Raw genomic sequence first — 26,431 nt, 5'->3', positions numbered from 1 at the left:
ATCGCACTCGCGATTGCACAGCATCGAAAAGATGAGGAATCTCTCGGTGTAATTAATGAAATCATTCCCACCGCCGGGTGGAATCCACCTCATCTCATCGGGTACGTATGGTACATCCATAATTGCAGCTAATAACTCAGTGTTGAATTGGATGAGTGTACCTCTAACTCGAGATCGGATAGTGAGAACTGTTCCTCCATCGTTAGCTGGAAGCTCAGCAAAAGTCAGATTGTTGTAAAAGTATCGGATCAAATCGGGGTAAGCCGGGTCGTTGAAGTTCAGCATGCTGCCCCATCCTAGTGCTGCAAATCTTTCATATACCTTGAATGGAGCCACTGGGTGCGGCTCAACGAACCGTTCATACTCAATGAGACGATTTTGGAAGGAGTTGAGATACAACGTTTCTGCTTCGACGGTGTCGAATAATTCGGGATGTTGGACTCCCCGAACTCGTCCACGACCTTTACCACGTGGAGCCATCTGAGTTTTGGAAGAAAAAAATAAATTTGAAAAGTGAAGAGAATAATATGAGGATAGTGGATCTAAAAGAATACATGAAATCCCACTTGCAAAAACGCGAAAACCAAGCAAAATCTCACAAAAGAATTATGTGGAGAAAGGTTACCTTTGCTTTCGCGGATGATTTGTTGTCGGATGTGCATTTGAGCATTGTACGTGGCTAGGTCGAAGCTAGAAGTATGGAAGACCTAACCCCAAGTAAGAGAGGAGAGTGAAAAAGTGAAAAGAAGTGAGAAAAGTGTGAAAAATCACGTTTTTACAGTGGGAGATCGTATAAAACGACCCCCCAAAGGCGGTTTGGCGCGCCAGCATGCGCAGCACAGGACTGCGCAAACGGCCACGCTAGCAGCGCAGACGGCTGCGTAGTCGTCTACGCGTGCAGCGCCAGCGCAAGCGCCACACGCAGAGTGGATTCCGGAAAAAAAAAAGAAGAAGTTTCTGTTTGACAAATCTCTAATTTCCAGAGAGCTGCCGGGCGTGTGGCCGGTGGCATGAAGCGCCCGGGCCAACCCCCCCTTGTCACAAAAAAAAAAAATTGGGGCCTCCATATACTAAAGACCGTGGGTCCCCTGAAGGAAAAAAAATTCTGGAATCCTTTCATGCGCTTCAACTGGTTTTTCATGTTTGCTTTTAACTCATCTATTGCTGGAGTTGGATATAAAGATTTGATGTTTTATGTCGTGATTTTGGAATTAATGAGTTTATGGTGTTATCAGGATGGTTAATTTGAGGAATCGATCGGTCGGAAACGGAAGTACCGAGGGCTTTCCTAATGATTCTAGTCAAGTAGGAGTAGATGGTGTTCGTCTACCTAATACAGGAACACCCCTTACTCAAGAAGGTATCATACCCGAAGCACCACCGTTGGCCACAACTCAAGATGTGTTCAACATTATAACAAACATGATGCAGCAGCAACAGACTCAGATCAATGCTCTCATGCAAGGAGTGGTGGCTATAGGGAACAGGCTTGCACCTCAAGCCCCTGGCGCTGGAACCTCCGCTCAAGGAGGGAATGATGGGACTACCGGTGTGGTATCTCACAGTAGACTGATGGAGCAATTCCTCAAGCTTCGTGTCCCAGCATTCACAGGAATCACGAAGGACGTCTTGTTCCGGAATAAGTGGTTAAGAGAAATGGAGAAAGCTTTCCGTCACTTAAGGTGTGATGAGGAACAGAAGATAGTGTGTGCTGAACAAAAGCTTCAACATGAGGCGGATGCTTGGTGGAATGCCACCCAACCTGTCTTGGCGGCAAAGCATCCAGTGATCACGTGGGTGATTTTCAAGGAAGCATTCTGCGAAAACTACTTCCCAGTGTCGGTAAGAGACTCCAAAGAAGCTGAATTCATGGCGTTTCAACAGGGACCTCTCTCTGTTCTTGATTATCAACAGAAATTCGAGGAGCTCTTCTTCTTTGCTCCAGTATTTATGAGGGCTGACTTGGAGAAAGCCAAGAAATTTGCAAAAGGTTTGAGGCCAACCATCAGAACTTATATGGCCATACAACCTATCACGAGTTATGCTCAAGTGGTGCAAGCGGCGAAAAAGATTGAGGAAGGTGAAAGAGAGACCTACCAACTGCAGAGAAGTCTAGCTAATAAGGGTCCCAGTCCTTATGTCAGTAGAAATCAAGGAAGGTTCAATAGGCCTTCACCTTACCCCAGCAATCATTTTCAACCAAGAGGATCAGGGTTTGGTTATGGGAATAGTAGTGCACCTATGCGGCCAGCTGGTACTACTCCACCATCAGGACCTATCTATGCGAATCCGCGTCCTATGAATGGCCCTAAACCAGCAGTTCAGCCAGCTGCAGTTCGAGGTTCAGGAGAGATTTTATGCTTCTATTGCAAGAAACCTGGACATCCTGCTCGTTTCTGCCCACAGAAAGGAAGCCAGCCTAATACTTCTTTCAGGCCAGCTCAACAACCTCAGGCGGGAAAGATGTATAGTGTGACTGGAACTGAGATAGACCAGAGTCATGATGTGGTGACAGGTACTCTTCTTATTGCTTCAGTTCCTGCGTTTATATTGTTTGACACTGAAGCCTCACACTCATTTATTGCATCATCATTTGTGAGGCGTACTTCTTTACCATCTAGTAAATTGTGTCATGAACTAGTGGTTAGTACACCTACTCAATCTCTAGTAAAACTTAATGAAGTAGTTGGACCTTGTCCTATAACTGTTGAAGGAAAAGACTTAGAGGCTCAACTTGTGAAATTGGATATGAAGGACTTTGATGCTATCTTAGGCATGGATTGGCTGACAGCTCACAAGGCAGTCATCTCATGTTCTGAGAAGAAGGTTCAATTTCATCCCATTGATAGCCCTGCTTTTGAGTTCCAAGGTGATTTGGGAAAACAATGTGAGAAGACTTTAGTGGCAGCACTTCAAGTCAAAGAACTAGTTGGAGGTACTAAACTTTGTGCTTTTATCGAAGAAAAGAAGGAAGTGAAGTCCATTGAAGACCTTGAAGTAGTGAAGAATTTCAGGGATGTCTTTCCTGATGAATTACCCGGGATACCCCCAGAAAGAGAGTTGGAATTTGCCATTGAATTGGTACCTGGAGCTGCACCTGTGTCCAAAGCTCCTTATAGAATGGCACCCATGGAGTTAAAAGAACTTCAAGACCAGCTAAATGAGCTACTAGGGAGAGGTTTCATTCAACCTAGTGTATCTCCTTGGGGAGCTCCGGTGTTGTTTGTGAAGAAGAAGGATGGAAGTATGAGGATGTGTATCGACTATAGAGAGTTGAACAAACTTACTATCAAGAATAGATATCCCTTACCGAGAATTGATGATTTGTTTGATCAATTGAAGGGAGCCTCAATTTTCTCTAAAATTGATTTGCGGTCAGGATATCATCAACTGAGAGTGAAAGCCAATGACATATGTAAAACGGCTTTTAGGACTCGATATGGTCATTACGAATTCAAAGTGATGCCGTTCGGTTTGACTAATGCACTAGCCGCTTTCATGGATCTGATGAATAGGATATTTCATGATGTCTTAGATAAATTTATCATAGTTTTTATTGATGACATCTTAATTTATTCTAAGGATGAGAAAGAGCATGTCGAACACTTAAGATTTGCTTTGCAGAGGTTAAGAGAAAAGAAGTTGTATGCGAAGTTTTCCAAGTGTGAGTTTCACAGGTAGTGTTTTTGTGACATGTTGTATCTGCGGACGGAATCAAAGTGGATCCAGATAAGGTCAAGGCAGTGGCAGATTGGGACCAACCCAAATCGGTCACCGAAATCAGAAGTTTCTTGGGACTTGCTGGATACTATAGGAGATTCATTGAAAATTTCTCTAGGTTATCCGCCCCAATGACAAGATTGACAAAGAAAGGCGTGAAATTCATGTGGAGTGAATCATGCGAAAAGAACTTCCAAGAGTTGAAGAAGAGATTGACTAATGCACCGGTTTTGACTATACCTGATAACTCTGGAGGATTGACAGTCTACACGGATGCATCAAAGATCGGTCTTGGTTGTGTGTTAATGCAACATGGAAAAGTGGTAGCCTATGCATCACAGCAACTCAAGGATTATGAACACAACTATCCCACCCATGATCTTGAGTTGGCTGCGGTGGTTTTTGCTTTGAAGATATGGCGCCACTACCTTTATGGAGAGAAGATAGCCATCTTCACCGACCATAAGAGCTTGAAATACTTTTTCACCTAGAAGGAGTTGAATATGAGACAACGTCGGTGGTTGGAGCTGGTAACGGACTATGATTGCGATACCCAGTACCATCCAGGTAAAGCAAATGTAGTGGCCGATGCCTTGAGAAGGAAGAGCACTCGGGGAGTGACTGATCTTAACATTCTTAGTAAGACGTTGTTGAACTCTATTGTGAGGTTTGAGTTGGAGATTGTACCGGAAGGTTCTGAGGTAATCCTTGCCGCATTGACAGCAAGGCCTACCCTAAGAGATAGGATCATTACCTTGCAGTCTTCAGATCCTTTGTTGTAAGAGAAGTTAGAGAAGATTTCTTCAGACCCTCAAGAGGTGATTGACTTTTCTTTATCCTCCGATAATGCTTTAGTGTACAAGGGAAGAATATGTGTACCAGCGAATGAAGATCTTAGGAAAGAGATTTTGGGTGAAGCACATTACTCTGTATTCACTGTACATCCCGGTAGCACCAAGATGTACAGAGACTTGAAAGAGCACCATTGGTGGGTTGGTCTGAAAAGTGATGTCGAAGACTTTGTGGCCAAGTGTGGAACTTGCCAAAGGGTAAAAGCTGTTCGACAACCATCTGCAGGGTCTTTTACAACCATTTATGGCCAAGTTGGAAGGGGGGGGGCACGAGGGGGGCCGCGGGGCGGGGGCGGCGCCGGCCAAAGAAAAGAAAGAGGGGGGGGGGGGGGGGGGGGGGGGGGGAAAAAACCCACTCTTTTTTCATAATCCCCTGGGCGGGGGGGGGGGGGGGCCCCCCCCCCCCCGCCCCCCCCCCCCAAAAAGGGGGGGCTAGAAGCACAGAGCTAATGAATGAAGAAACGGGAAAGGTGATCTAGATAGCAGACGCCGATAGTTTAGGTCTATCGCATGTATCCGAACCCGAGTCTCGGATAGAATTCTCCTTGATCGATTGATCCGTCCCCCACCTTGTATGGTAGTGAGGTTTATATAGAGTGTACCTTCGAATCTCCTTCGTTGGATGCACTCGAGCCTTCTTCGGGTAGTCGTTGGATCTCATTAGTAAGATTCGTTGAACGATAGACTTCTACTAGTTTGGGCTAGTAGAGGACTCCCGAGATAACCGTTAGGTTATGCGATAGTTATCCCTTAGATGATGATTATCCGCAGCCGTCTGCTTGAGTCTCGTTGTCATCGTGGTGATTACCCTAATTCATAAGTAAGATTAGGGACGCGCTTGCAGCAGAATAATCTTTCTTCTTCGGCAAGCCATCTTCGGATCCGGTTCGCTCGGGAGCGATCCGGTTTTCTCCGTCTCGACTGGGGTCGAGGGTCGGACCAGGTATGAACCCAGTTTGATCATAAACTCTCCATATCACGAGCCCCCCAGACCAAGCGTTCGGTCGATCCCGAGGGCTTTTTTTTAAATGGGTTCGTCGTCAGGTGATGATCTCTGCGTGCTTCATTAAATGTCATATCACATTTAATGCGGTGGTCACTTTTCCTCGAGCGTTGTGAGTGTAAGGCCACATGTCTTTGTTGCAGTTGATCTGTCGTGGCTCACGTCATCCAAGCGACGGTTTCCGAACGCCTATTTCGGATTCACGAGTTCAAACTTTCAAAACGTCTTTGAATCTTGATCGTCAATTTTGCATCAATCTCGATCGTTTAGATTCCCAAACACTCGTGCGGGAGTTTTAAAAGCGGTTCGTTGTCTTCGTAGGTTTCATTCTTCCCTGCCCGGAATTTGAACCTTTGTGTCGTCCGCTTCGCGCCTTCCCCGCTCTCAAGCTTCCGTCTCACTGAATCAGTAAGTTTACTGGTCTTTTCTTTTTGTAGTTTACTGAAACAAGTAATGGCGGACGATAGGGCTTCTTTAGTACCCCATGTTGGTGATAGTAGTGATGCTTTTGCTTCTCTTGCCCCCGAACAGTCGGATAGTGATAACAAAACCCTAACCGTCCTCTGGCAGGAGTTCGCTGAAGTTTCTCAAAAAGGTTTTGAAAGAAAAACCGAAACTTCTCCCGTCCTTGTCGAGTCCGGATCTTCCAAGATCGTTGATTCCTCTAGGCAACCTCAAACCTCCGGGTCCAATAGTGGGCCTGGCTCTATTCCCTCCATTTATAATGGAGAAACTCTTCTTTCCGCTGTCCAAGATTTTGACCTTCCTTCCTCATATCAGGTTAGGGCTCCCCACCCTGATGAGAGGGTTGATTCATCCCTTCCGGGTGAATTTTCTCTGTACATAGATACACTGGAAAGCGGGGTTCGCTTTCCCTTTTTTAATCCTTTATTTTCCGCCGTTTTGAATCACTGGAACATTTGTCCCGGAATGCTCCTCCCCAATAGCTGGCGTCTCATCGTCGGCTTCTTGGGTTTGTGTTTTGAGCTTGGCATCACGCCATCTCTTTCTCTTTTTGTACATTTTCATGTTCTTTCTATCTCCCATCCTCCCGGATGGGTTTTTCTTTCCAAGCGCAATAGGGCTGAACTTGATTGGAGGGGCAGCATCCTTGCCAAAGGAACTTGCCCTTCTAACCACAAAAGATGGCGCAAACGATATTTTTTCCGTCGAGCGCCTCCATCGGATCTTAACTTCCCGACCACCTGGAGGAGGTTTACTTCTTCGTCCGAAAGTAACCGGGGCCTTCCCTTATCCAAAGAAGACGAGGCGGCCATCAGGAAGATCAAATCCATTCCGTGGTATCAAGAGATACATGGATATGAAATGGAGTATAACTCCATCCTTCAGTACTGGGGCTTGGCTCATTGTGAGCTTCTAACCATCATCCTTTGATTTGACCCAAGTGATATGTCTTGAATTCTCGATTCTTGTCCTTCTTCTTTGCAAGTGCCTCCCGTAACGAACCCCGAAAGCCCTGCGGGTAAAGGCCGCTAAAGCCGTTGTGACAGCCGAGCAACGATCGCCTGTGGTCTTGATCGTAGATCAAGAGGCTTCTCTTCCCTCTCCCGACCCCTCTTACAGGGGGTATCGGGAATATCAGGCCCGCAGCCGATGCTTCGGGTAAAGGGAAGAAACCAATGGTGGAGAGGGCCACCGTCTCCTCCTCCGTCCGAACCAAGAGGAGGCATGACACAATGGATGCTCCCTCCAACAAAAAATCCAAAGCTTCGACGGATGGTGAGGAAGTCTTCCTCCCCAGTGGACCCCGAAGATGACCGACAGTGGTCACTCGAGATCCCGAGAAAGCCGCAGAGTGGAGCTCTCTCGCCTTGCTCCTTCGATCGCCAGAGTTTGAAGCCCCGGATGACACCTCCCTTGTGAGTCAATCTACAAGGTAACGGTCTTCTTGCTTATTTATGTTTTCATAATTTCTTATGACTTCTTCGATGTCTTCCATCTTCCCAGAATGCCGTGTTGAGCTTTTATCAACACATGGAAGCATTGAGCCATGTTGGTCGCACCAGCTCCTTGCCGCAAACTTGTGAAGAAAAATTGGCCAAGGCCAATTCCGAAATAGATCAGCTGACCGCAGCCACCGTGGAGCTGCAGAAAAAGCATGAGGAAGAAGTGACCTCCCTCAAGGAAGCCCTTGAAGCTTCAAGAATTCGTGTCTCTCGCCGCCGAGCGCGAGGCCAGAAGCAAAAGGCAGCTGCCACGTTGTTTGGTGACAGCCTTGAAATTAAGAGTAGGGATCTCGAAGAACATCTGAAGTTGGCAATCCCTAGCAAGCCTGAGCATATAAAGCCAAACCTTCGGAAGGAGTGCATTCGGAAATACCTGAACAGCGTACCTTTCTCCGAATTGCTAGGTTTCTACAACATTCAAGCTACCGCATGGGGCGGAACGACGTTTGGGAGCAGATCCTTGGAACGATCCCTGACTTCGACACTGCTCCTTTTCGTGAGGTATGCCACCCGGAGGTCTTCGGGAAAGTTGGTATGGATCTCCCAGACTGGGCCCAGGGAGTAGATGATCCTTTTCCAGCTGACCCTCAATATGAGGCATATCTAGATGACGAGCCGGCACTTCCAGAGGAGAAATCACAAGCCGAGTCTCAAGTTGTTGTTGTAGAGGATTCAGCCGATGACATTCTTGAGGAAGGCTCTTCTCAGATCCCGAGAAAAGTCATCCCGACCGTGGTCCCTCGGGCAACAATGAAGAAAAGGCTTAGGGTGTTGTTCCTTTGTAAAGATGTACCCTCATTTTAATGAATAGACATTTCTATATTCATGTTGGCCTCAAAATTTTCCCATCTCTTGTCAAGTATTGCCTTGAATATCAAAGTATTAATGATAAAACTTATCACTTAACTCTTCATTCCTCGCCGAATAATGATCTTGTAGAAATATTGTGAAGATGCGTTTCGGGAAGATGCGTTAATCTTCCCCACCACTTCATTTATTGCAAAGTCCGCACGTTTCCCTTCCGCGAAGTTCAAACGTTTTCCGCTTTTTGTGTACCATTCACTCGTTTCCAATGAATCGGAAATACCTCCATTATTTTAATGGCGGTGCGACGATTGGAGGTTTTCTTCGCATCGGTGCTCGCTTCCACATGTTTCCATGTGGCATTCCTTCGACCGTTGATCTTGCTTTTTGCGGATTTCGAAGCGTCGCTTCGATCCGGGTCGTCGGTTGTCCTTAGCCTTCAACCGTCGCCTTATACCCGAGGCTATTTAAAGCCTTCGTGGGTACTCTCCATCTAACCCGACTTTCGCAAGATAGATTTGCTAAAGTGCCAAAGCAACCTTTCGTCCTTCGGCCCGCCTCCGTATTCCTCGTACTTCGACGACAGCTCTATCCATTTCTGAACAAGTGAGTTTTAGATTTCTCATCTCCTTCCCCTTTTCCCCCAAAGTAAACTGCACAGTAGTTATACTTGGGGTTTAGTTTGTTGGTCTGTCAGATGCTTTAGAAAACTAGGGTTTCCCCTTTGTTGCTGTCGTTTATTTCTGTACTGATACGGCTGCTCATTTTTTTTTTTTTTTTTTTTTGTATAGTGGCTCCCAAGATCAACCCAGACTTTATCGTAGCAAAATCTCGCAAGAATAGCGTTCCGTCGGTGGTGATTGGGGCCGGTGCGGTGGTTTCAGCTAGTGAATCCTCCAAGCGTAAGGCGATCGCCGGCGGTGAATCTTCAAGTCGATTCCCGCAGCTTCGTTGATGCCGTCCCGCGCCTCCTTTGCCCGAAGTGACCGCTCGTCTTTCCCAAGAAGATCTTGATCACTCCGTTGCCGATGGTGATGGCGGCAATCCTGCTGGTGAGCCTGTCGGTGCACCCCCGAAGGAGACTCTTCGGGCATCCGAGGCAACTATGTTGGCGTCTGATGAAGGTGTGGCCCCAGCAGGTGCTGCTCCTATTTCTAACTCTAGCGCTTGTTTGGCATCCTCCTCCCTTCCTTCTGAGTTGGAGGATTTTGCTATCAGGAAGCGCCGTCGGATGACAAGTGATGAAGCTCATCCTTCTCTTGGTGTAGTTCGTCCTTCTCTTGATGTAGCTCATCCTTCTCATCCTTCGCCTGAATTAGTGTCAAACGAGTTTGACAAAGCGTTGGAATGGTGTACCGCTGCTCGAATGACTTCGAGAGCGCAGCTTCTTTCCAAACTTCCAGATGAAGTCTTTACGAAGTCACCGGTGATGTAAGTCTTTCTTCATTTTCCTCCCGATTTTGAAAAATTACTTTTCTCGCTCCTCGCTAACTCGAAAGTTGTTTGCAGGAGTCTTGTCGGTAACTTCCACAACCAAGTGGAAGCAAGTCACTAGACTCAAGAGGTTGAGCAATGAGTTTCTAGGCTTCGGGAATCTCCGAAGCTAAAGATGTTGAGATTGCTCGCCTTCGGAATCTAGCTTGGGAGGTGGCAGGAGAAAAGAATTCGATGATTGGTCGTCTTCGGTCGATTTGGATGATGCCGTGGAGAAGATCCGGCGATCGGAACGGACAGTTGGAAAGTCGGGAGCTAAAGGATCTGAAACATTACCCAAAAGGCAAGCTGTCGTTCCTTTGCCCGAATCCCTTCCAACCGATGTTCGCAGAGCTCGCGTCTTCAAGTATTTACACAAGAAGCCTTTTGTTGATATGCTGAATGCTTATAACTTGCAGGCGCATCGGGATGGTGAGAACGAAGCATGGGAATCAATATTAAGGAAAGATCCTCATTTTGATACGACTCCCTACAAGTCTGTTTGCCATCCCGAAGTATTTACCAACCCGGGTGTTCCTCCTCCCGATCGGACCAAGGATAAGATTGATCCTCCACCTTCCGATCCAGATATTATGCAATATCGGAAGATTCTCCCGTTTATTCTCCGCTGGAAGAAGTCAATTATGACGAGCTTGTGCCGAATGCGAGTTTGGTCGAGGACCATTCTTCTCCCGGACAAGTGGGCAAAGAGTATGAAATTGCGGAGGATTTTCTGAATATCGAAATATTTTTGTAATCCTCATTTCTTCTTTTCCTCACCAATGGTTGACTCATATGTTTGTTCTAGCAAAGTCTCGTCGATCTTGTATAACTTGTTAACAGACACCTGTAATGACTTTCTTCTTTGATCAGAGATTGTATCCAACTCTTGTAATTGTTTTGATACTGGCCTCTTTGGATCTTCTGAAGAAATAAGAAATTACTTTATCTTGAACTTTGCTAGCCACTTGAATCGTCGTTGCATTAGGTCTTAGTTGTCTGAAACAATGCCTACACTTAAGGATTTCCGGAGAAATACAATAAGTCCGAGAAGGAACTCACTGGGTTTTAAACCGATGCCTTATACTTAAGGATTTCCGGAGAAATACAATAAGTCCGAGAAGGAACTCACTCGGTTTTAAACCGATGCCTTATACTTAAGGATTTCGAGAAATACAATAAGTCCGGAAGGAACTCACTGGGTATTAAACCGAACCGACCTTGCAAAAGGAACTCACTCGGATTTTCATCCGATGCCCCGACTTAAGAAAGTTCGAAAGATTTTCCATAAGTGTTGAAGTGTTGAAGGACCCACACGAATTTTCATCCGATGCCTTATAGTTGGATCTTGTTCTTGAATGTGTTCTTGAATGTGGTGTATGATGCCCCCCAATCAAAAGATAGTTTGTTGAAAACCAAAAATTGCATTGATTGAGTTGAAAATGATTACATCACGAACAAAATTGAAATCGTCTTCAAGGATAAAACTTTTTGAGATGCCTAGCATTCCACGAACGATCCAATTCTTTCCCGGGAATCAATGCTCTTCAGCTTGTAAGCTCCCGAACCGACCGGTTTCACAACCATATAAGGTCCTTCCCGGAAGGGTCCAACTTTCTTTGGTGACGCGGGTCGGAAGCTAGGGTGTTTCTCAACACCAAATCTCCGGCTAAGTACCGACGATTCTTCACTCGAGTATTATAATGAGACGCTATCCTTCTTTGATAATGTTGAGTTCGTGCTATTGCCTTTGCCCGAACTTCATCCAACAAATCAAGACTATCAAGCAGTCCTTGTTCATTTGCTTTTTCCTCGAACTCACGATCCCTTAACGTCCCCGCCATTATCTCCACCGGTGCCAATGCTTCGGATCCATATGCCAACCCGAATGGAGTTTCTCCTGTAGGTGTTCGAACCGTAGTTCTATAAGCCCACAAGACATTATATAGTTCTTCGACCCAAGAAGCTTTGTCAGCTTCGAGTCTTCTCTTTATTCCTTCCAAGAGCGTTCGGTTAGTAACCTCTACCCGGCCATTGCTTTGGGGGTATGCCACCGAGGACATACGATGCTCGATCATATATGTTCCACGTAATTGCTCAAATTGTGGACAATCGAACCGAGTACCATGGTCATGACAATTATCTTTGGAATCCCAAAGCGATATATGATTGATTCAAGCACAAATTTCTCCACTTTTTCTCAGAATTGTCGCCAGTGCAATCGGCTTCTACCCATTTTGTGAAGTAATCAATTGCTACTATCGGATATTCCCGTCCGCCCGATGCCTTGGTGAATTTGCCCATGATATCAATTCCCCACATTGCAAAGGGAATGGGATTTAGAATTGAAGTCATAGTCTCCGCCGGCGCCTCGACACCGTAGCATGAATTTGACAAGCTACTACATCGACGAACGTAGTCCATAGCAGCCTTCTTGGATCTTAGGCCAATATAACCCCAGCCTTAAAATTTTGTGGGCTGTGGCTCGCCACCCATGTGAGCGCCACAAATTCCTTCATGAACCTCACCAAAGCCGAGTTTGCTCCTTCGGGGCCTATACATCTCATAAGGGGTCCAAGCATAAGATCTTTTATATAGTCTCCCATTCCGAATGACAAATCTAGCTGATCGAATCTTGATCAACCTTGCTTCTACCGGATCCTCGTGTAACTTGTCATCTCTTAGATATTCAATTATTGGATCCATCCAAAGAACGTTCGCTTCAATATAAGAAATTTCTTTCTCATGATAACTTGGAAAAGTTACCTCTTCAATGTAGACCGAAGGGTCTAGATTCTTTTCCTTGGCATTGGCTAATCGGGATAGCTCATCTCGCCACCGAATTTTCATTCCTCGAAATCCGAGATATCTTCAAATTCCGGAATTGGTTCTCAAATGCCCGCACTATCTCCCGATATTTTTGCAAGCGTGGTTCCTTAATGCCATACTCCCCCGGACTTGGTTGATTATAAGCCGAGAGTCACTATAAATAGTAACATCTGCAATAGCTAATGCCTTTGACAACCGAAGTCCCGCTATCGTGGCCTCATATTCCGCTTCGTTATTACTTGCATCAAATGCGAATCTCAAAGCATATCGAATAATGAATCCCGCCGGACTTTTTAATAGAATTCCAACGCCGCTCCATCTTTATTACTCGAACCATCGACATATACCTCCCAAGCGGTTGGTATAAGAGGATCCTCAATGGTGGGTTCCACTGGTGCAAAGTAGTTTCTACTACAAAGTCGGCTAATGCCCGAGCCTTGATTGCAGTCCCGGGCTTAAAGCTCACTTGGAACTCACTTAGCTCAACCGACCAGGATACCATCCTTCCGCACAAATCAGGTTTGTTAAGAACTTTACTAAGAGGAAAAGTTGTAAATACCTCAATTGGATGAGCCTCGGAAATATGGCCTTAGCTTCCCGGCGGCCATCATGAGAGCCGAGCTCGCTTCTCAATCTGCGAATATCTCGTCTCCGCATCCAAAGCAACACGTGGCTTACATAGTAAATCGGCCACCGTTTCTTATCTTTCTCCCGAACAAGCACCGCACCGACCGCGGAAAGGGATGTCGCTAGATATAGCTGTAATATTTCCCCCTTCTCGGTCCGGACAGGATTGGTGGTTGTCCAAGTGCTTCTTTTAATTCCTCGAAAGCTTTCTCGGCACTCTTCATCCACTTTGCTTCCTTGCTGCCCTTCAGGTCTTTAAGTGCCTTGAAGAAAGGCAAACATTTTTCTCCGACTTGGAGATAAATCGATTTAAGGCAGCAACTCTCCCCGTCAAACATTGTACATCCCGAACGGTTTTGGGAGCCTCCATATCAAGCGAGCTTGTATTTTGGCGGGATTTGCCTCAATTCCCCTCTCGTGATACCATGAAACCCAAGAATTTGCCCGAGGAGACTCCAAAGGCACATTTTTCGGGGTTCAACTTCATTTGATGTTTCCTCGCATCGAGAAAACCTCGCTAAATCTGCAATGTGATTTGCTTTTGTAAAGCTTTTCACCAAGATGTCGTCAACATATGCTTCAACGTTCTTTCCTATCAGCTCTTTGAAAATCTTGTTGACGGCCCTCCGATATGTTGCTCCCGCATTCTTCGGCCAAAAGGCATGACCTTGTAATAATAGCTTTCACGATCAGCCATAAAAGCCGTATACTTCTCATCTTCCTTATTCATAAGGATCTGATTATACCTCGAGTAGGCATCCATGAAACTTAAAGTTTCATATCCCGCAGTAGCATCTATCAAGAGGTCAATCCGAGGCAACGGGTAGCAATCTTTTGGGCAAGCTTTGTTTAGATCCGTGTAGTCCGGACACATCCTCCACTTCCCATTCGCCTTTTTCACCATCACCACGTGGCCAACCAAGTTGGGCACTCGATTGGTTCTATGAAACCAGAATTTTTAAGTTTTTCAACTTCGCTCCGAACGGCTTCATACTTTTCAATAGAGAAATTTCTTCTTTTCGTATCACCGGTTTCGCCTTAGGGTCTATCCAGAGTTTGTGCTCGCAATGGCCCGATCGATCCGTGCATGTCCTCAGCAGACCATGCGAATACATCTTTATTCCGTTGAAGAAATAACTTCAATTCATCTTTAAACTCTCCACTGCTCGGAGCCGACATAAGTAATCTTTTTCGCATCCTCGGTACACACCTGGATTTGCTCCAGCTTCTCCACCGGTTCGGGCCTTTGCATCTCCGTTTCTTCCCGATCATCTCGAACTTCTATGGGGAGGGCAAGAACCTTCTTCGGACCCTCCTTGTCTTTTAAATAGGCAACATAACACCGCCGAGAGATCTTTTGGTCGAGGAGACTTGACCGATTCCCATATCAGCCGGGAATTTGATCTTCAGTGTGCTTTGTCGAAACAATAGCACCTATTTTGGATAAAGATGGTCGCCCAAGAATCATATTATAGGCTGGTAGTTCTCGAACCACCAGAAAATTGATTCGGACAGCTTGTTTCTTTGGGAAAACTTCCAATGGAAAGATCCAATCGAACCGATCCTTCCGCTACCGCAGATGACCCCGCAAAGCCATATAGGTGTGTTGATGAAGGTTTCATCAAATCTTGATCCACCTTCAATTTTTGATACACTTCATAAGAAATTAGGTCACCAGCAGACTCGTATCAATCAATACTCTATGCACTTCCCGCCGTGCAATCTCTACCTTGATGACTATAGCATCATCATGAGGTAAACAAACATCTCTCTCGTCTTCTTCGCTAAAGGTGATAAAATCTTCACCATTCAGCTTCTTCCGCTTCTCGCGCTCTCCGGCTCCAACAAATTTGGATTTGGTTTTTAAACTCCGGAATGATTCGGGCTCGGACCCCCGAAGATGGTAAGGATCGGTGACCGAGTAGCAGCTTCAATCACCTCCTTGCCTTTTTTGGACTTCGGGCCTCCCTTGATCGTTCCGAACTAACCGAACGATTCCTTTTAGGGGCAGCCGCACGTGGCCCGCGTGGCTCCTCCCTTCTCCCGCTAATAAAACCGGACGGATGTCCCCGAGATATCGCCTCAATATCCGCTCGATGACGACGCCATTAGTGTAATGACCATAGTCCTTGTGGAATCGGCAATATTTTCCCGATCCCGTCGCTCTCTCCGGTTTCAAAAGAATTTTAGGCGGCCACTTCAAAATATTTTTTCTTTTGAGGATATTCAAAATATCGGCCCGAGGAGCATTCAATGGAGTGTACTCACTTCGCCGGGGATCTTTGGCGCCAAGGTTGGGATCTTCCAACCCGATCACGAACATTCTTCTTTGGCTTTCGTCGTCAGAGCCTTTTGTTCCTTATTGAGACTTTATTATCTCCTTGGCGCGCATCTAGAATCTCCATGACTTCAGCCTGCTTCGGCATCTCTGTACCAACTCAGATAAGTCGTGGGTATATCCCGTAGTAATAACTCCAGGAGCTTCCGATTTGTGAGTCCTGTGAATAGAGCGGTTCTGCCACCTGCTCATCCAAGTTTTCTATCTCCATCGTCACTTTGTTGAATCTTTTCGTAAACTCTCTCGATCGATTCGTTCTTTCCTTGTTTGACAAGAAACAAGGTTTCTTCCGTTTTCTTGACACGTATCCCACTGAATCGCCCTATGAATTGGCGTGCCAATTCGTCAAAGTTTACGATCCTTCCCGAGGGGAGGTTAGAAAACCACTTTTGTGCCGCTCCAGTTAGAGATGAACCGAAAACCCCGCATAAAATTTCATCAATTACTCGAAACCGCCATGGTCTGTTGGTAATAGCCAATGTGAGCTGTTGGATCTCCGGAGCCATCGAATGTTGAGAAGGTAGGCAAACGAAAGTTATGGGGAAACCGATATCCCGCAATTGGCTCAAGAAAAGGAGTCTTCCGAATGATTGAGTAAATATCCTCGCTATTCTTCCCTTAGCCAATTGCCCTAACTTCTCATTGATGTTGGCCAATTCTTGACCAACTGGGTCGGGTGATCCTCAAGAATACGATCACGACCTCGATTAACACGATCATCACGTGCTAGTCGATCATCACGAACAGCCCGTCCTTCACGAACGTTTCTCTCATCACGAACCGCTTCGATCATCACGAACGGTTCTTCCGACGGTGGGTGAGTGGGTTCTTACCCCGCACTCCAACCTTGTATTTGAATCGGTTGTACTCTCTTGCGGTCTATCGAACCGATCGCCTCGCCTTGGTTGATCATCAATCCTCCGAAGTCCTCGGTCTCCTTCACGGAAATTCCGATCGACATTCCGGTCTTCAGCCATTCTTTGGTCACGTGGCAATGCACGCTCCCCGAGTCGTGTTGATCGGTTCTTGTGGTAAAACCACTCGCCCGGTGAGCAAGCGGAGTGCTTGGCTCACCTCCAAGAGTTGAATCTTTACCCGATCCAATTGATCTTGGATTGTATCGAGAGGAAGATTACGTCCTCCCCGGCCTTTATCCACCTCGATAGGATTTTGGCTTTCCGGGGAATATCTGGATTATTTACCCGGTATCCGAACACCGGAATTGCGTTGTGCAGTGCAGCGGCTGCTGATCTAGTCACCATGGCTTTTTCAAGTCTTTCCCACAAACGGCGCCAAATGATGCGTCCAAAATCTGCTCAGCCCTTGGATCTCCACGTGATGTCCCGCAAAACAAAAGCGTCAGATGTGGCCCGACCGCCGGGGTCGGGAGTCCACCTCCGAAGGCTAAGTCGCTTGATGAACTTAATCACAAACGGCTCGCTAGAAGCACGAGCTAATGAATGAAGAAACGGGAAAGGTGATCTAGATAGCAGGACGCCGATAGTTTAGGTCTATCGCATGTATCCGAACCCGAGTCTCGTATAGTATTCTCCTTGATCGATTGATCCGTCCCCCACCTTGTATGGTAGTGAGGTTTATATAGAGTGTACCTTCGAATCTCCTTCGTTGGATGCACTCGAGCCTTCTTCGGGTATCATTGGATCTCATTAGTAAGATCCGTTGAACGATAGACTTCTACTAGTTTGGGCTAGTAGAGGACTCCTGAGATAACCGTTAGGTTATGCGATAGTTATCCCTTTGATGATGATTATCCGCAGCCGTCTGTTTGAGTCTGTTGTCATCGTGGTGATTACCCTAATTCATAAGTAAGATTAGGGCGCGGTTGGGGGGAAAAAAATTTTTTTTCGGGGGGAGACGTGGGGGGGGGGGGGGGGGGGGGGGGGGGGGGGGCGGGTCGGGCGGGGGGGGGGGGGGGGGGGGGGGGGGGGGGGGGGGGGAAGAAGGAACCACACAAAAAGGCAGGGGGGGGGGTGGGGGGGGGGGGGGTGGGGGGGGGGAGGAGTAGGGGAAAGAGGTGGGAGGGGAGGGGGGAGGAAGGGAAAGTGGGGAGGGGGGATGATGCCCGAACAGGAGAGGCAAAACGTGAATGAACCATTCATATCTTGGAGGACATGCTTCGTGCTTGTGTAGCAAACATGAGTGGAAGTTGGGATGAACACTTAGCATTGGTGGAGTTTGCTTACAACAACAGCTATCAGTCTACCATTGGCATGGCACCGTTCAAGGCTTTGTATGGACGGATATGTAGAACTCCCCTCTATTGGGATGAAGTTGGAGAACGAAGAGTTTTGGGTCCTGAGTTGATAGAAGCCACTGGAGCTATGGTTGACTTGATTAAAGAAAGAATCAAGGCAGCTCAATCTAGGCAGAAATCCTATGCAGATAAAAGGAGAACAGATCTGGAATTTCAAGTAGGCGAAAGGGCTTTTCTGAAGGTCTCACTAATGAGAGGTGTGATGAGGTTCAACATCAAGGGGAAGCTTAGTCCAAGATATATTGGTCGTTTTGAGATTTTAGAGAAGGTTGGACAAGTTGCTTATCAGTTGGCACTCCCGACATCTTTGGCAGGTGTACATAGTGTGTTCCATGTTTCTATGCCTCGTCAATGCATAGAGAACCCGGAACACCTATTACCACAAGAACCTGAAGGATTGAGTGCAGATTTGTCTTATGAAGAAGAGGCTGCAGAGATTTTGGACCGAATGGACAAGCAACTCCGGAATCGAACCATTCCTTTGGTGAATATTAGGTGGAAGAATCATACAGTAGAAGAAGCTTCGTGGGAAAAGAAAGATGACATGCGGGCAAAGTATCCTATCCTCTTTGGTGCCTCAGGTACTTCAATTTTGGGGACGAAATTTCTTTTAAGGGGGGAGGAATGTGAAATCCCCCGGATTTCTAACCCGTTAACCTATGGTTTCAGGACCGCGAACCCGGGCCTCGAGTCGGCAACAACTGTGGACCATTCGAGTTAAGCCCGAAGGTTCGGAGGAGGACCAAATGATCATGGATGAACCTAGTGATGATTTGATAACTCTCATGGAGTTTAAAAGAAGAGAGAAGATTCATCACGATGGTGTTAAAAGGCGGTTTTCACATGTTTGTAGATCGGCGATGGATAATCCAATTGAGACAAATAAGGTATCAAATCGAATATCGTCGAAAGACCTTTCTAACGAGCTAAAAATCACTGAATTCCGAGTCCGTTTGGGGTCCAACCATGGACGGAAAGTTGGACCGGTTGGGTGAACCAACCCCCCACCCTATTTTCTATTTAAGGGCAAAAACGGAATTTCGGATTTTTAAACCCTATTTATGTTTTAACTCATCCGTAGCCGCATTTTATTTTACAAGAACGACTTTGAGGCTGCGGGAAGAGGAGAAACGAAAGAGGGGGCGATTCCCATTCTTCCGGAGGCATTCTGTGATTCGAATCTTCACGAAAACTTCAAGAAATGTTAGTTTTCTTTAATCATTCTCTTACTCACAATTTTGTGAGTATTTTCTCTCCTTCCCTTTTGAGGAATCTTGAAAGGGAAGCATGTTAGGTTGATGGCTTATTTCTCAATTTTCACTTTAATGTCCCTTTCTAATATATGAGTTATTGGTGCAATCCCATGATAAGGGTGATTCATTTTGACTCTCTAGGTTACCCACGGGTGATTTATGAGAGCCAATTTGGGGCACTTTGATTTAGGTCAAATTAAATCAAATTGAGAACACCCTTGTGATCTCTTTATTGCCAATTAATTTTTCCCCACAATTTCATTTCATTTCAACTTCAATTAAAGACAAAATTATAACTTTTAGCCGATTTAGGTTAAAATGGTGAGTTAGAACCTAGAGTTCTATTTGGAGTTGTTACGGGAATATTTTTACATATTTTACTAAATCAACTCCTATTTTTATTTTTGTTAATCCTTTTGCATGATTATGGTAAATTACCCAAAGGTTATTTCCTTGTGGGAAGAGAGTATTGATCTGTGGAGAAAGTATCAAAGTAAAAGGTGAGGAATAACCAACCCATTATATTGAATTGATTGTTGTTATTTTATATCTTTTGATAAATATGAATTGCCATAATATATGTTTATCATTATTACTTATGATGTTGCTCCTTGCTATGAAATATATTAATGTTGTTATGATATGGAATGTGAATGTATGTGAAGGGAGAAGAGAAATATTATTATTTCTTCTACCTTGTATTATCTGCTTGGGTTGTGGGTTCGCCCATCGCCCTAGTTATGTGATTGCTTAGTTGTGGTTGGAGAATGGGGAATGCCTTTTTGGCATTTCTGCCATAGGATACCAGAGGAAGCGGTATGGGACGCATTCCTATGGTGCCCTTGGCGTTTTCCCTAACTACTGATTGGCATATTTAGGGCATGTCTAGAAGTGTTGGCTATGTGACCTCTTGAGTACTACTACTCTTCCGGCATGGGTATTGAAGCCGGTTAACCCATGATGGTAGTGGCTGGGTCCTGTATCGAGCAGGCCCACTATCATCATTGAGAGGTAGGATTGCATATAACAAATAAGGGCTCATGAGCACTCAAGACCGGTGAAACGACCCGTGAGAGGACATGGAGATCATCCTGTCTATTATATGTAAATGACCACTGGGTTAAGGGATGTAATCCAACAGATGCCTCCCGTTGAGGATTACATTCATAGGTGGGAAGGTATTGAACCAACAGAGCACTAGGCGTGAGGGGAGATATCCGGACCATTGTAGTACGAGACTGTATGACCCTGCACTGGGCTTAGGTTTGTCCCTGACACGCCAGATCTTATACCAATGGTGATGTGAGAGAGTGGTGACTTAATCCCCAACCATTGCTCGATGAGTCTTTACCCAACAGCCGCGGAGAACCCAACAGACGTGCTTAAGTGCCGTGAGGGAAGAGTGATGAGACTGCCCAAAGAAGACCGGTGTATGACTTAATGCGTGTCTACTTTAGAGACTACATTATAGAATTAGGAATCTCATATCATCACTTTGCATTTGTTTATTTATATTATTAAATACATGTTTGTCTTATGAATGTTGAAATTGGAATTATATGAAGATATGATGTGATTGTGTTACCTCACTGAGTTCTATGAACTCATTCATTTATTTTGTTGTTTCTTTAGATTGTTCTACAGGTCATGAGGACCCCTTTTTTGTTGAGGATCCCTTATCAGGTGGTTATCCAAACGGTGAAATTGGAGACGAAGTGGAGGCACATGACGCTTCCTGTTCCTGCCAAGACTTCTCTTATGGAGAGTCTTTTCCTTAGAATTCTTTTGATTATTTCCGCTGCAACGTTATATATTTCTTTCTTTTCGTATAACTCTGATGTTTAGTTTTGAAAGGGTTTTGAATATTGTAATATTTTCTTTTCATTATTGATTATTAAATACTTGAACTAATTTATCTCTAGTCCATTTAAATTTACTTTATCATGTATTGTATGGAAATGTCCCTGAACCTAGATCTTGCGGTATATCACCCCCACGGGTATTCGGGTATGATCGGATCCGGCTGGGTGGGGTGTGACAATTAATGCACATAATTAGAAGAAAAAGCAAATAAGGATGCAAACAATGGTTTATTCCTATTTCCAATGACTTAGCAAGCAACCAATGAATAAAAGAGGACTAAGATTGAAAAAATCAACCACCTTAGAATGACATTGCAATTGTTAATCAATGTTAAAGCTTCTGGGTGGTTGAGATGGAATGCCTCTCCTGCAGGCTCTTCATACTCGACGGCCCACTTGGTTACCGAAACCCCTAAAATTTTAAAACCAGCATGATCATTCAGCAAGCATCCAACAAAAACTCACCAATAAGTTTTTGGTGGAAAAGAAAGAGATCAAAATTTAAGGTACCAAATTTCTCTAGTCCCTCGGACAAGCCACCACAACCAGAAAAAATATCTAGAGTGGCTAAGCGACTTTTCTGAGATGCATCTACTTGTTTGTCAAGGACACTAGGATCACTTTCTCCTTCTTTGCTCTTGCCTTTTCTCTTTCTGGATGTAGATTCATCAACCTTTGAGGAGTCTAGTCTAATATTAGTTGGCAACTGTCCACAAAGATAAATATCATCAAATCAACAGTAACATACTAATTTGACCATAGCAAAAACAAAACACAGACTTTCCATCAACTACTTCAATATAGTTCAAAATGAGTTTGTATGCCAAATCTAATGTAGGGTTAGTACCAACTAAAAGAATTGTATTGTTGAGACAAGTTAGCAACAGATGAATTGCCCACTTGACAGCTCCTGTATCAGGTTCGTATAAATGTTAACAAAAGAATATATGTACAAAGATAGCAAGGCCATGTGAAGGTGGTACATCTATCATTCTTCTAACTTCGCACCTCCCTTCTATCACCTCAACAGGCAATGTAACCTTCTGTTCACTATAGTAGACCTGGTGTTGAATCACACAGAACACAACAGAGTCACAATTATCATCTCATGCAACAAATCTAATAGAGCAAATCTGAAAATATTTATGCCTAAGATCTCAAAAACAAAGAAGACATGAATCTTACTTCTCTATTGTCAGAACTGTAAGCTTTTTCTGGCGATGCATCCTCTGGTCTGAAGAGCCTCCTGAGTTTGACTTTGGCTGATTTTGGGTCAGGTTTTTTTGATATGTTTGGGACATCAAACTCAAGCAGCTGGCATATAACATAAGCTTTTAAGCCAACATTTCTCCGCACCCTTGAAAGTTCCCTGGTCCTCTGCATTGTTCCCAAAGTGATGAGGGCTTACACACCACACCAGTCCCATAATAGAGAAGAAGGCGTCAACAGCAGCAGCTCTGGCAAACAGCAATAATTCTAATATTTCATGTCTGTCCTTTATTGTCCCCTGATGGGGGTTTAAATAAGGGCTTCAAAAGCCAAATTACAAGCAAAACTCCAGTAGTAGGAACTTTTAACTCTTAACAACCTAGGATTCACAAGCTAACATTTAGGGAATTAAAACTAACACAAAACAGAACATAACTCCAGCCAGCTATATGTATAAGCATGAAGGGTCCTAATACACACTAATAGGCATACTGCCCTTGGCTTACATTGACCATCGTATGAACTGAATTAAACAAAATAAAAGAAGTTAAAATCATGTACCACCTTGATACTCATCTTTTAGGTCCACACAGGAGACCGGTTACCGCTTCTTCACCCGTCCACTTCATTCCATCACAAATAATTCCCAAATTTAAGTCTTTTTAACTCTTGTCTAGAATAATGAACCGATGCTTGGGAATATCATAGATGGAGCAGCAGATCAGAAGAGACAGAGGAGACCCTGTCTCAGAGCTCAGTTCAAGATCATTAGCTGCCTAGTTGTTTTTCATTTTCTATTCATGTATCTACTAATCAATCATCATCTTGTCTTGACATAATCATATATGTACCAAATTAGAACCTTTAATATATGTTAGTTTCAACTTCCAACTGCATCATATTCGTACTTTTTCAAGTTCTAATCATGTTTATCGTTTTCCATATTCACAGTTTTCTTGTCTACTCTCAGGTGGGAAGCTAACTCTACTGAACTTCAACAAGTATTAATAAAAACAACACCAAAATCAGAAGTATTAAAAGATGATTAAAAAGAAAAGTAGGACAAACGCAATCATAAGTTAAGCAAAACATAATTCATAAAAACATATTATATATGAGAAGTAAAGATTCAGTCACAGCTCAGATCAAGTTGCCAGCAGAGTACTAACTATACATGTTCCAGAAAAACACAAAAACACCAGAATTTTTTTTGGTACGGTCCAATATTTCCACTTATCATAATGCCAACAGAGGAACTAGCATTCAGTTTATATCTATTCAATATAATCTCACCTGAGTTTGCATTTATTAGGTACATAAAAACTACACCTGCCAAACAGCCGCTACGACTCCTTAAATAAACACTTCCATCTCATACACTAACAACATATAAAAGAAAATGCATAGATACAACATAGCATAGTAATAATGAAAATGCAAATACAATTAACAAATCAGAAGCTGCAACTCAAAAGGTCAATACAACCGAGATAAAATTCTGACACAAGCAAAACAGTATTTAGTGTTGTGGGGGGAGGACACAGACTAGTGTACATTCCAGGTAAGATCTTGAAGACAAGCCTCTTCGGAGTTGATCATATAACACAATAAGCATTGAGAATCTTACCATACTTTCAAAACCATGCAAACACCAAACAGGGTGCTTTCAGTTATCAATTTGAAGGAAACATTGAAAACTAAACTTATAATTATTTGAAGGAAACATTGAGAATCTAAAACTAGACAAAGTTCTGGTATTACTTAATGATCTCAATTGAATAATATTAGAAGAAACATAAACCATAACTGATGGATAGAGAAAATTAATTAAATCAGAATTACGAATTTACTCGTTCACTGTGTTTTAAATCTTTTCCAGTTCCTAATTTTCATGAAAATTGAATGAACAATACGTAATTCATCAAATTCGAAACAACATAATCTCTACAAATCCATCCAAATCCAATTAATTCAATTAAATCTCACAGAATTCTTACAAGATATCGTATTATTATTTATAAGTGATAGATTAAGAACTCACCTTGGCTTAATATCAAACCAATGATTCTTCAACTAAATCGAGTGAAATGAGTTCTCAGGTTGAGTTTCTTACATGGAGAAGAAAACTTGTTCGCCAAGCACACCATCGGATAGGAGACACTAGGCTAGCAAGATCTGGTCGTTTGGCAACCCAATTATAATGTCTACTTGGGGATACAAAAGATGACTTTTCTTTTTTTCCCTTTCGTTATAATATAAACTAATCAAGGTTAAACTTGGACACGGTGAACATGTTGCACCAAATAGCACAACTAGTAGTAATAAGACCTAAGCCATCAATTATGCATCGTCACCTCAACTCTACCCCTATCTAATCCACATTACTCAAAGTAGAAGAGAAAAAGCATTTAGTGCAAGAACAAAAGGAAGATGATTGAAAAGAATTAAAGAACATACAATGTAACCAGGTATATCGTTGATCCGATCAAACCACACGTTTGATGTGCCTTCTGCTTGTAGTATTCTATTTTGATCTAATCTTTTCTTCCACCTCTTTCTTCTACATGGAAGAAAACATAGTTTTACATTTTGGTTAGTCCTCAAATCCAATGGAAACTTAGTAACTAGGAAAAGAAAAGGGAGAGGGGGAATATTTGCTTGAACAAAAGCTAAATGATAACATGATATAGGAAAAGAACAATTAAAAAGGCATAGGATTAAGGTAGAAATTACATTGAAGAAAATAGATACATTACTTAGCAAAGAGAAAGATTAGACCAAGAGCACAAAGAAAAACTTACCTAAAAGAACTCTCCATTAGAACATCAAGAAACTCTGCAAATGAAATGAGAAAGGGTCTTTATATGGAGAAATTGTTCGGTATTTCTCACTAAGATGGTTGTATCATATAGTGACGGTTTCCTTGTGCATTTAATTGTTGACATTGATGAGTTGTATTTTAGGTAAATATGTAAATCGCATTTATGAGATAGTAATTGATATCAAACTGATAAAAAAATGGAAAATCTCTCTCGTACTTATTCTTTATTTACTCCTACTTTCCTCCCAAAAGATTCACTTCTAATTTCCCGGATTTTATTATGTCACCAATATAACCTGGTCCATTTCCATCCATTTCTTTATGGATGAATGACACTTGTCCACACAAAAATCCAATGGTTCATAATGAGTATAATATAAAATGGTTTTTTCTTTTCTTTTCTTTCCTTTTTCTTTTTCTTTTTCTTTTTTTTTTTTTTTTTTTTTTTTTTTTTTTTTTGGCCTTGACATTCTTTATTCCTCCTCTTTCCATCTCCTGGAGCCATTCACCCTCTTCACTTCTCTTTACTGGGTGTTTTGATTGTTGTTCTTGATCGTGTTGATCTCGTGGCTATTCTGATCCATTATGGATCTCCTCTCCAACTGCCTTGATCTAATTTCTAGTATTCATTACAATACAGTACAGATTTATTTTCTGATGGTAACTTGATATTTCTCAACCTCTATCTATCCTACCTGATGCAAGTGTATCTTTTAATTGAACCAACCATAATTCCTCACAATCCAACACAAATTTATTTTATGACGATAACTTGCTTCCTTTCTCAATCTCTATCTATCCTACCTAATGCAAGTGTATCTTTTAGTTGAACCCAACCATAAGTCCTCTATCCTACCTGATGCAAGTGTATCTCTCTCTCTCTCTCTCTCTCTCTCTCTCTCTCTCTCTCTCTCTCTCTCTCTCTCTCTCTCTCTCTCTCTCTCTCAATTAATCTTTGAAGGGCAAAATTATGAATTCATCTGTGGTATTTAGCGTCCCAAGAAGTAAAATAGGGTAGCCATAACCCGTCCTAGTGGAACTCTGTAACACCCCACTTGATAGTATTGGATCTGCCCCAATTGCTTGTGGATGTGATCCACAATCACAAGATCGGGTTACAACTATAGTAATAAATAAAGCACACAAAACCATAAATGAGAGCAAAGGATAATAAGTCCATCAATAAATATCCAAATTCCCAAAATGAATCTCAAAAGGTACTATATAAGCGGAAGCAAAGAAAATAATCTAATTAAGGTTTACATTATGCTTATTTAGTTCAAAGCTCTTAGTATAGCCTAACAAAACAAACAAGTGTGTACATAGTCCCAATCAGCACCACCACACACTCATAGGTAATCTCTTGATGCTTAGAAGGGTTGGATGTGCCTTAGAGTAC

At 43.5% G+C, this 26,431-nt stretch overlaps 1 protein-coding gene and 1 long non-coding RNA gene across 2 annotated transcripts; one reads left to right on the top strand and one right to left on the bottom strand.

Moving 5' to 3' along the window:
• Positions 1-1,236: 1,236 nt before the first annotated feature.
• On the top strand, positions 1,237-20,918 carry LOC149015752 (uncharacterized). The gene is made up of 6 exons (XM_089156586.1): positions 1,237-3,664; positions 3,700-4,017; positions 5,073-5,097; positions 7,687-7,704; positions 17,774-18,201; positions 20,785-20,918. The coding sequence occupies exons 1-6, from the start codon at positions 1,237-1,239 to the stop codon at positions 20,916-20,918; spliced, it is 3,351 nt and encodes a 1,116-aa protein (XP_089012712.1).
• A 305-nt stretch (positions 20,919-21,223) lies between these two features.
• Positions 21,224-25,073, bottom strand: LOC149015751 (uncharacterized). Its single transcript, XR_016173526.1, has 4 exons — positions 25,013-25,073; positions 24,669-24,771; positions 22,188-22,459; positions 21,224-22,063 (listed from the first exon to the last, which is right to left on the bottom strand). It is a non-coding gene; the product is annotated as an uncharacterized LOC149015751 (long non-coding RNA).
• Positions 25,074-26,431: the final 1,358 nt, after the last annotated feature.

Source organism: Hakea prostrata, chromosome 5, assembly GCF_041222555.1.
Source record: "Hakea prostrata isolate BN-2017 chromosome 5, UWA_Hpros_2, whole genome shotgun sequence".
Taxonomy (NCBI): Eukaryota; Viridiplantae; Streptophyta; class Magnoliopsida; order Proteales; family Proteaceae; genus Hakea; species Hakea prostrata.
The sequence above is the reverse complement of the archived record's forward strand: the minus strand, read 5'-3'. Positions and strand labels throughout refer to the sequence as shown.

Excerpts from the sequence above, each read along its gene's own strand:
- LOC149015752 (XM_089156586.1), top strand. The coding sequence starts at position 1,237 with ATGGTTAATTTGAGGAATCGATCGGTCGGAAACGGAAGTACCGAGGGC. Across the intron at positions 3,665-3,699 it reads GTATGCGAAGTTTTCCAAGT|TATCTGCGGACGGAATCAAA; the intron begins GTGAGTTTCACA and ends TGTGACATGTTG. Across the intron at positions 4,018-5,072 it reads ATCAAAGATCGGTCTTGGTT|GTCTATCGCATGTATCCGAA; the intron begins GTGTGTTAATGC and ends CCGATAGTTTAG.